We start from the raw sequence: 11,308 nt of genomic DNA on the forward strand, positions 1-11,308 counted from the left end.
CAATTTTTTCGATAAAGGATTTTTTTATCACACCAAGAACGTCGCTTAAAGGATATGCAGGAATATACGCCCGAGCTTCATATATTCGTAGACAGTCCTAGTTAGACATGTCATGCATTCGTATCCCTAGTTTCTGGTTTCTTGTTTAGATTTTTTTTCGTGTTGAATTCATCATATCAGACTATCAGAGTCAACATTGTTGAGCATGTGAGATCTGTGGCTTTGTAAGTAGACATCTTGTAATTGTCCATTCAGCCTATCAAATTTGTCACAAATCTGACATCTAAATAGCGCCAAAACAGTCACTTAAGTGCAAACTTGGATTATTACATGCAAATGTTTGGATGCATTTTGCAGATGGATATATCCAGAAAATGTTAGATCCCTACAACTTAGACGTATGGAAGTCCTTGACTTCAGAGATCACATGCCACGAAACTACAAGGACAAAACCAGTCACCTGCCTGTTGCTCATAACAGCCGTAAAGAGCGTCAAATAGAATTTATCAAATCTTTAAATACATTAAAATGATGCCCTCTCATTTGCTAGAGCTACCATTCTAGTTTTATAGAAAGATAATATATGTCCTCATATAAAACTTATTCCAGGGTGAAAACCCAAGGTCTGTCCTTAACTTGTTGTGCCTGGCAATGACCTTGTTGGAGGCATTGTTTTGAGAGTGAGGACTATTTTTAGGGTGAAAACCTAAGACCTTTGGTCGGGCGACAACGGCGCTGGTGCACTGTTCCTTTCTTGAAAGCGTTGCTTTTGAAGAGTCTGTATTTCAGGTGTTGTCACCGTGGTGGTTGTATTGTTGTTGCTAGGTCTAGAATGTTGTAGCGGAACTTTTATTTCTTAGTTTTCTTTACTCTTTTTTGGCTGTGTGCATCCGTGCTGCCACTAGGGTGAAACGTTGTTGCAGAGGCTGGGTGTAATTGATATCTTTTGATATTAATATATTCTCTTTACCGAAAAAATATAAAACTTATTCACGAAGCACGGAAGGAGGTTGACTACGAGCACAGTTGAGTGAATATCATGTCAAAAGGAGGACTTGCTACACGTTTCATGAAACCACTAGGTCGTTGATGCCGTGTGCGAGGAGATAGTCTGCGATCACTTGGTTGGCCGCCTCTGTTGGATGGGCACCATCCCAGAAGACGTACGTGGTGGCGTTCCGGCAGATCCCGACGCCACGGGCGTTGCAGAAAATTAATGAGCAGCATGCCCTCCTGGCCTCCGTGAAGCCATGCGACCAAGGAGAGGCGACAAGCCCGTATATGGGCGTGTAGATGTCCAGATGGGAGATCTTGAGATCATGATATCGCCCCGACATCGAGTTCACGGCAGCGCCAATCTTCCCGTTGAACCTCTGGGCAATGGTGTTGAGCCACGGCATGCACCGGTCGTTCCCGAGGCCGGCAACTGTGATCGCCACAGGGTAGCAGCCCATGGGCGGCAACGACATCACACCGATGCGACGCGCTCCAGCACCGTAGAGCTCCTGCGACAGTTAGATGCATATACATTAGGTCAAGGGTTTAGGAACCGTGAGCGTGCGTGCCATTTGAACTCAATGGTTATGGTACCGCGATGGTATTGCGGAAGATGGCGAGGAGGCGGTCGCAGTATTGGTCCAAGTTCAGGGTGCTCAAGAGCAAGGGATTGATGAAGTAGTTGAGGTGGAAGTCATTTGAACCGATGCAGATGATGTACAGTGCGTCAGAGATGATTGACTGAGCCTTACTGTTCCCGGCCACCACCGCCAGCTTAGATCGGTACTCTTGGAAGTACCCCAGTTGTTGGGACAATGTAATGTATTGCTGCATTCATGCATCACCATCACACAATCTAGAAAAGTATGTTATGTATAGAAGTTCTGTAATAACCGAGCAACTAGAGCATCCCCGGCCAGGATCCTGAATATGGACATTGGCCCGCTGCTCGTTCTCCTCCCTAAACCCTATCACACAATCTAGGATCTATCAATTTCTGTTCTATTATTACTACATATATAGTAACTAGTCTGACCTGCATAGACGAGTTAACAAGCATTGTATTAAAGTTCTCAATTGAAATCTATTTTTTCTTGCACAGCCAAATTTCTTTGATTTGTATTGAATTAATGAAGTTGCATCTTGCTCCTCTATGTGTCTTTTATATAGCTGAAAACAAACCAAATCGAAACTTTATTTTAGGTGTATGTATAAATCTCCTTTAAAATTGGCATTTCGTAAAAATCTTGCAAACCCTTTTAAGAAACCACTTATCAATTTCAAAATTAATCATGAGAAATGTTGCTAAAAATGACAAATCCATATTTTTATGTTTTTCTTTAGTTCTGTAAAAGTAGAACCTATTCAATAGAAACTACTTGAGGAAAAGTATCTGCAGTTCTCACTCATACTTACAGACTTGAATGGCGCATCATCGTAAAAGCCTGATCCACCAGATGCAAAGTTTGCACCGATCAGAAGGTTCTGCCCTGATGCCTGTGGGCTGAGATATGCAGCGGGGTAGCTAGTGAACCCCAACCTTTCAGCTGTAAGACAACATAATATACTTTGTAATCTGCTGCGCCTACCAGGCTAATGAGAGAGAAATCCGGCAAAGTAGGATCCAACCTTTTTTTTTTTCGAAATAGGGAAACTCCCCTGCCTCTGCATCAATTGATGCATGCGGCATTTTATTGCGAACGTCTCAAACGAGTAGCATTATTACAACCTTATTACAACTCAAGGATCACTCAAGGTCTCCACGTGGATAAGCCACCTAAAAAAACTCAGAAAACTACTGGAGAACATATCTATGTGAGACGCCGCTCAGAACGCCAACCGCACCGGCTGTAAAAATCTCGTGCTACCGTCGCCAAACGGTTGCACCCAGAATCCATGTCCGGACGGTCCATGGAAGGCTGGAGAAAGGACCACATATGGATCCAATGCGTAACCAGAGGGATAACCTGCAAAAATGTTGGAAAACTCTTTTGATTAAAGATAAAATCATGATGTCGATAGCCAGCTTGCCGTTGCAAAACCTCCCGGTGGCCACATGGTCCTTGAAGTCTCTGCCATAGGGAGGCATGTCTACCTTGCCGATGGTGTCCAAGTAGTCATTGTTACCTACATCGACCATCGAGTCACCGAATATCACCATCGCAGGCACCAGTGGCCGCGATTCACCGCTGGCATCCAAAAGCAGGATGGCAGCCAGGAGCAGCAACACTTCCATCATATTTGTTAAGCAATTGGAGCCGTCCGTCTCTAGAATGCAGTGGATCGTTTCTGAGCTAGCGAGATAAGCAACTGGAGTTGTCCGTCCTTAATGCAATGGATCGTTTGTGATATAGTATAAAATTTATACTAACACAAATGAATGGTCACTTGAGAACCAACCTGAGGTTGGGTGGTTAGGAGGATGGTTGTATCCCCAGCCCACCAGAGTTCAAACCCCAGGTTTGACATCTGTGTGTCTCATAAAAGGCGGTATATTCATTCAGTGGGAGGCGACGTTCCCGTCGACAGCGAGGCGCCTGTGGTGACTTCGTCAATTTCAAGATCCAATCCGCCGGCTCAGTCTTCCGGAGGTGCTCATAGGGGTAGGGTGTGCGGGTGTGCGTTCATAGGGGTGAGTGTATGCGCGTGTATGTGAGCGTCTACGTTTGTACTGTGTTTCTCAAAAAAAAAAAACAAATGAATGGTCACTTGTACTAGTCAAATTTATTATGACTGCTGGCATGCATAACTACATTCACGTACGCAGCAGGGGTGTACAGCCTGTCCAGAGTCCGGACCTCATGTTATTGTGCAAATAATCTAGGGCTGATAGTCAAATTTACCATGAATGTGGCTGGCGGAATAGTCGACTGATAGTGAGAGAAATTCTCCCGTGCTTGGGAGGTACTATCAGGTACCAGTACCTCACGGCCGAAAATTGGAACATACTACAAAGATTTTCCTGAGGTAAGTATGGTCATCTCTTCGGCTAGCCATCGTTACAAAGTAAAACCTCCCTCCAAGCTATCCAATAATGTGTTTTTTTATCAGTATAAGCCAACTCACAAATGTCACATTTCGTGGTAACCCGATGGTTTTGAAAATATAATTGTATCAAATACTCACAAGAGTTTAAATTTTTAAAGATGTTTCCGACACCTCTCGGTGTGTGACAAGATTTCCCAATTGATCAGAATTAATATGAAAGGAAATTAACTGTGCTTCATGAGTTTCTGTATCTTTCACAAGCGGAAATCTAACACACTTGATAACGGTCTATGGCAGTGAGAGTATAATTAAGACGACTAGATTGAAGAGTGACCGTTGGCGACTCTGGCGACGGGGCCGACGATCTCGCCTGTACCTCCCCGGAGTTGACCGGACTGGCCACCGATCCTTCATCGGAAATTAGGAGTAGGTTCTGGGGAGCCTCTGTCTCCTCTGATGATGGCTCTGACGTGGATCTCGACGAGGCAGCTCCGATGGAGTCTTTGTCCTCCTCGCGGTACCTATGTAGATCGCCCACTCCGGTAAGTGGCAGGGATCTTCAATGGAGCAGCGGGGAGTCGCAGCGGGCGGCACGAAGGCTTCATCCCCAGAGAATACAGAGGGAAGCGGCGTGGGTCCTGACCTCGCCGACGGAAGATCTGACGGAGGTATGTGATGATGTTTCTGTTGTTTTGATGAATCAGAAAAAGTGCAAACAAGTGGTTCATCCGGTTTTTGAACCGTCAGTGTTTCCGGATGACGGTAAGGGTGGATGGACGCTGGTGTGCCGGAGGCATCGAGCTCCGGTGATCACCGGACCTGAGGATGCTCAGGTGCCGTGTGGATCATGGAATTCAAACCAACGGGCTAGCGGGCCTGGTATGCACTCAAGTGGGCCGGTGATGGCTGGACCTGTGAAATAATTTTGTGATCGTATGCGTGTCCATCGAGGGGCAGCAAATCTTCAGCCACCGATTCCCAATCTCGTCGCTGGGCGAGCCTTTAGACACCTTTTGGGATACACTTGGCGACGCAAAACCCTAATAGACACCACAAAAATGACACGGCCATTGGCGGTGATGAATCGCGGAGGTAGTCGAGTGCCTGGCAGAGGCGGAGATGGAAGGGGTCGTCAAGCGCCGATGGGTGGCAATGGCAGGGCGGAGGACGGTACCAGGGTGCCAATCCTTTTGCCCAGCGGCGGCGCAACTTTGTCCAAGGTGAGTCCAGCGGATCAGATGCTTGGAAAGAATCTGGGAACGATCATTTTCACGAGGCTCATGGAGAAGGCGGTTTCGGTAATGGTGGCTTTGGCAACTTTAACCGTGGTTCTGGTTATGACAATCATGTTCGTCGTAATCATCCATCACAATATCCACGCACATGTGGGTATCAGAATCGGTTTTCAGGGGGAGGTGGATACGGCGGAGGGAATCGGACTTCCAATGTCCAAAGTACTAGCGGCGTACGTCGTGATAGAGGAGTGGACAAAGATTTTTTACAACAGACTGTGCAGGCTGTGGTTGCGGCGATCACTGCAGCGACACGGAAAACTAACCTACCTGCTGATGCTCCAGTGCCATCTACAGTGCAACCAACACCAGGTCCGACTGTGAACAGTGTCGTGGATGAGTTGGCTAATAATGTTAAGAAGAAGAAGACGGATAGCTGCTTTAGGTGCAAGCAACCGGGTCACTATATCGACGACTGTACGGTGGCTATGTGTGATATCTGTGAATCTGTAAATCATATCTCAACTGCATGTCACCTCTTACATGCTCCCAAACCCACGGTGGCAATGTATGGTTATGAAAATGAGGCGTTGATGTTTTTTGAAACTCCCCTGAGAGGCACATATAGGCCCAAGGTGGAAAATGCAAAGCTTGCCAAGTTGACTATACAGGGTAATGCAATGACTATACCCGAGATAGTGGAACAATTGAAGTGTATTGTGCCATCAGATAATTTCCTGGGAAGTGACTTACTTTCACAATAATGTGTTTAAGGTAAAATTTCCTAGCAAGAATGAGGTACAAAGAATTAAGAGGTTCAAGAATTTTCCAGTGCCTAACCGTGCAACAGACATGGAGTTTGATGAATGGTCAGCGATGGAAGAGCCTACCTTTATGTTGCCAGAGGTATGGGTGAGAGTATCTGGGATTCCATCTGATGTGAGAAATAATTATCTGGCACTATGGGCTTTAGGATCTCTTTTTGGAAAAACTATGGAGGTGGATATGGCATTTACAAGGAAGAATAAGATTCTAAGGATGAGAACTGGATGCATGGATGAAAGACTTATTCCGGAGACCTCTGATGTTTACATTTCTAGAGGATTTTTCGGTTGGCTTTTGAGGTAGAAAATAAGCAAGCAGATGAGGAGGTTCATATGGTTGATGGTGTGCATTTTAATGGAAACAATGATGAAGATGATGGTGGAGGGGATGAAAATAGAAAGAATGATGGTCATAGAGATGAAAACACGAATATGGAAATAGAGCACACCATTAATCCAGGGACCAACCAGGTTGTGATGGAGGATCAAAGAAACAATGCAAGTTTTAATCAAAATAATTTGATGCTTACTTTTGGTACTTTTCCTCCATCTCCCATTACGGACACAGTGAGGTTGCCATGTGTTTTTGATGGGAAGGCAGGGTCAGATGTAGATATGTTGATGTCTGAAAAAAATTGCTGCAAAAACAGTGCTCAAAATGATGCAACACTTGTTTTTCCAGTTTTGGCAGAAAAAGACAAAACAGCTGCGGTGGCCGAGGCGGATTTGGTCTTGGATCGGGTGCCAATCATTGGCAGAAGCTGCGATGGCAGCAGATCTGCCTTGGACAGTGAGCAGCAGCTCCTGGTCGCAGCAGACGCGGCGACAGCGCCTGCTCACCGGCAGACTGTCGAGCCACAGGAGGCATGCATCCACTGGGAGGATGCCACGCGGTGCACGCTGGCTGAGGTAGGGCAAGTGGAGGCCAGAGGCCAGTCACGGAGCTCCATACGACGACAGTGGACGGATCCCAGCGTAGATTCGCCTTGGTCCGAGACACAGCTGTTAGGATCTTCTGCATTACACAATGGTGTAGTGTCTGATGTGTCACATGTTGGTTTTAATACAAATTTAAATATAGCTTTTGATGATGAGCAAATCTTTGATTGAAATTCAAATTTTATGCACTTTCAGCCAGGGGGAGGGGCTTGATGAAGCTCTTTACCTCATACTGTTGAGGTGGCTCATAAGGGCAAGGTATTTTCGGATAATATTTTGAATAATGCATTTGCTTCTATTCAGAATGATGAAAATAGGTTGGGTGAATTAGTTCAAATTAATAACCAGGTGCTTAATGGAGTACTTAATGGTTCTCAGTCGGTGACACTTGAGGAGGTGCAAGTCCCTACAGAAGATGAAGTTATAGCCTTTTGTGGTATTGCTCCCACACTGGCTCGCTCGAGTGTGCGTCTGCAGCAAAAGGAGATTGTTGATGATGAGATCATGGGCAAGGCAATGAAGATAGCTCAGCAACGCCTTGATCCATTGGTGACAGGTACACACCAATCACCCAACCTCTCGTTTATTGCTAAGGATAATTCGGAAATAATAGGTTTAGCATCACGATTAGGGGTTTCGTTGGGAAAAGATGATCAAGAAGCTTTGGATACGGTGGAAAATATTAAAAATAGAAGAAATCTGAAATGTTGTTTACTTACAGAAAAGTATTGAGAAAGGGATGATGGTCCCTCAAATTTAGTCATGTCAAATGTTTCAGCTCTTTGTGAAGATCTTGTTGATGATGAAAGGGAGAATAGTGATATTGATGATCTTATAGGAGATCCTCTACCACCTATAAAATAAAAGAAGACAAGACAAAGAAAAGTTTATGATCCTGCTAATATCCGTAGAAGTAATAGAAAGAGAATTAAGAAAAATTATTAAAAATGCATAATTTAAAAGGTATGATATGGAATGGAGGTGGTTTTGGGGATACGGCTAAACACTTATTTGTCAAAGAATCTATTAGAGAATACACACTTGATTTCATTGCCTTGATGGAGACATGGAGATCAAATTTTGCAACACCCTTTTTAAATCAATTGGCCGGCCACTTTAATTTTTCATGGTTCTGCCTTCCACCTCAAGGGAGGTCTGGAGGTATGTTAATAGGAGTTAATTCTGATACGCTTGATGTCCTAAAAGTTACAACTGGGGACTTTTCGGTACGGATGCACATGAAATGCAAAAGAGGCGGATTTGAGTGAAGTTTTGTGCCAGTTTATGGGGCTACCCAGGACGCACACCAACCAGACTTTCTAGCTGAGTTAGTAAGAATGTGTGAGCATCAAGATATCCCTATGATGGTAGGTGGTGATTTTAATATTATTAGGAAAAAGGAAGAAAATAATAAGGATAATTTCAATGCAAGATGGCCTTTGTTTTTAATACAATAATCCAAACACTCAACTTAAGGGAAATTACCCTTTCGGGGAGACAATATACATGGGCTAGTCGACGAGATAATCTCACGTATGAAAAGTTGGATATAATTTTTGCTACGGTGGATTGGGAACAAAAAATTCCATTAATCTCTGTGAGAGCCTTATCAAGGATAGGTTCTGGTTCTGATCATACACCTCTCCTTATCGATTCGGGCATTAAATCACATAATGGAAACCATCCAAGATTCTGTTTTGAATTATTTTGGTTCAGACAAGAGGGTTTCTATGAGATGGTAGCAAAAGAATGGAATTCTGTTAATACAGGTCGAAATCCTATTGAGCGATGGCAAAATAAGATTCGACTTTTAAGACGATTTTTAAAAGGATGGGCTAAAATTATGAGCGGCAACTACAAAAAAGAAAAACAGAGATTAATAGCTATTATTGATGAACTAGATCTAAAAGCAGAGAATATACCTCTGAATCAGGCTGAAAGGCTATCTCTAAAAGAAGCTAATGAGAAAATATCTAAGTTGAGGAGGGATGAAGAGACCAAATGGGCTCAACGAGCTAAAGTAAAAAATATTCAAGAAGGGGGGAGTAATACTAGATACTTTCATTTGGTTGCTAATGGGAAAAAAAGGAAAAAGAAAATTTACCAACTTGAGCAAGAGGAAGGAACAATTGATGGTGATGTAAATTTAAAGGTGTATATTTTGGAATTTTATAAAAAAAACTATTTGGTGATCCTATTCAATCTAATGTTCATCTAAATGAGAATGAAAATCAAGACATTCTGCAGTTATCAGTTGAGGAAAATACTCTTCTTACTTCTCCTTTCACTGAGAAGGAGGTGCATGAAGCTATTTCTCAAATGGAGCATAACTAGGCCCCTGGTCCCGATGGGTTTCCATCGGAATTTTATCAAAAAAATTGGGAAGTAATTAAGAAGTATCTAATGGTGCTTTTCAATGAGTTACATAATGGGAATTTGTCTCTATATAAACTAAACTATGGCATCATTACTTTACTACCCAAAAAAAGATAATGCGGTTCAAATTCAGCAATATAGGCCGATTTGTTTGCTAAATGTGAGTTTTAAAGTGTTTACTAAAGTGGGAACTAATAGAGTCACGGAGATTGCTTCCAAGGTGATTAAACAGAACTCAAATGGCTTTTATGCCAGGTAGACATATTTTGGAAGGGGTGGTGATTTTGCATGAGAGTATTCATGAGATTCATTCAAAGAAAATGGATGGGGTGCTTTTTAAAATTGATTTCGAAAAGGCTTATGATAAGGTTAAATCGTCATTTCTACAAAAAACTTTGAGAATGAAAGGTTTTGCGCCTGAATGGTATCGTTTCATTAAAGATTTTGTCCAAGACGGAAGCGTCGCGGTCAAGGTAAATGATGATATCGGACACTATTTTCAAACTAGGAAGGGTTTGAGACAGGGTGATCCTCTTTCACCCATCCTTTTTAACATTATTGTAGACATGTTGGCTATTTTGATCGAGCGGGCTAAGGCGGATGGCCAAGTTGGGAGCCTAATCCCTCATCTTGTTGAGGGGGGGTATTTCAATTTTACAGTATGCGGATGATACGATCTTGTTTATGGAACACTATATACAAAAGACATTGAATATGGAATTAATTTTGTGCATCTTTGAACAGTTGTCGGGATTGAAAATTAACTTTCATAAGAGCGAATTATTTTGTTTCGGAAAAGCAAAGGAAGAGGAACAACAATATAAACAGATTTTTGGTTGTGAAGTGGGATCCTTGCCGTTTAGATATCTTGGAGTCCCTATTCATTACAAAACACGTAGATATTCAGATTGGTATCCGGTAGAAACTCGATTTGAGGGCAATTGGGATGCTGGAAAGGCAAACTATTATCTTATGGGGATATACTTGTCTTGATCAATTCTGTTTTGACAAGTTTGCCAATATTTATGTTATCTTTCCTGGAAATTTTGAAAGGGGTTCTGAAGAGACTTGATTTTTATAGATCGAGATTCTTGTGGCAAGCAGATGAAGAAAAAAAAGAAATATAAACTAACTAGGTGGAATATAATATGTAGGCCAAAAGATCAAGGAGGTCTCGGTATTGAAGTGCTTGATTTAAAAAATAAAAGCCTTAGTAAATGGCTTTTTAAATTGTTGAATGAGGAAGAGGTATGGCATGAGTTGTTACAAAATAAGTACCTATCACAAAAAAGATTATCTCAAGTTCAAGCGAAACCATCCGATTCACCTTTTTGGAAGGGGCTTATGCATGTGAAGGATGCTTTCTTTGCACGAGGCCATTTTAAGGTGGGTGATGGTTCAAATACTAGATTTTGGGAGGATGTTTGGTTGGGTGATAAGACATTAGCGCAAAAATATCCATCTTTATATCATATTGTGCAACATAGAAACGTGCTGGTTGCAGATACATTAGCTCAGGTGCCTCTAAACATACAATTTAGGCGATCATTGGCTGGAAATAAGTGGACATCATGGCTGCAATTATGTAGAAGACTCATGAATGTTAATCTTCATGATGAGTCTGATAAGTTTATTTGGAATCTTACAACCTCAGGATCATTTACGGTGAAATATATGTATGAGGACTTGATGAATGGTCATACATCTTTCTTGCGGAAGTATCTGTGGAAGTTAAAAATCCCCCTCAAGATAAATTTGTTTATGTGGTTTCTTAATAACAAAGTGTTATTAACTAAAGATAATCTGGCGAAAAGGAAGTGGAAGGGGTGTACGAAGTGTTGTTTTTGTGGTGCACAAGAATCCGTTGAACACCTCTTTATAGCTTGCCCTTTTGCAAAACTAGTTTGGCGCATGGTATATTTCGCCTTTAATCTCCCACCCCCGACTAATATT

At 42.5% G+C, this 11,308-nt stretch overlaps 1 protein-coding gene across 1 annotated transcript; it reads right to left on the reverse strand.

Moving 5' to 3' along the window:
• Nucleotides 1-1,067: 1,067 nt before the first annotated feature.
• Nucleotides 1,068-3,232, reverse strand: LOC124694334 (GDSL esterase/lipase APG-like). The gene is made up of 4 exons (XM_047227330.1): nucleotides 3,010-3,232; nucleotides 2,413-2,549; nucleotides 1,591-1,824; nucleotides 1,068-1,505 (listed from the first exon to the last, which is right to left on the reverse strand). The coding sequence occupies exons 1-4, from the start codon at nucleotides 3,230-3,232 to the stop codon at nucleotides 1,068-1,070; spliced, it is 1,032 nt and encodes a 343-aa protein (XP_047083286.1).
• Between the last annotated feature and the right edge of the window lie 8,076 nt (nucleotides 3,233-11,308).

Source organism: Lolium rigidum, chromosome 3 (assembly GCF_022539505.1).
Source record: "Lolium rigidum isolate FL_2022 chromosome 3, APGP_CSIRO_Lrig_0.1, whole genome shotgun sequence".
NCBI lineage: Eukaryota > Viridiplantae > Streptophyta > Magnoliopsida > Poales > Poaceae > Lolium > Lolium rigidum.

Excerpts from the sequence above, each read along its gene's own strand:
- LOC124694334 (XM_047227330.1), bottom strand. The coding sequence starts at position 3,232 with ATGGAAGTGTTGCTGCTCCTGGCTGCCATCCTGCTTTTGGATGCCAGC. Across the intron at positions 1,825-2,412 it reads ATGATGCGCCATTCAAGTCT|CAATACATTACATTGTCCCA; the intron begins GTAAGTATGAGT and ends GCATGAATGCAG. Across the intron at positions 1,506-1,590 it reads TCTTCCGCAATACCATCGCG|GAGCTCTACGGTGCTGGAGC; the intron begins GTACCATAACCA and ends TAACTGTCGCAG.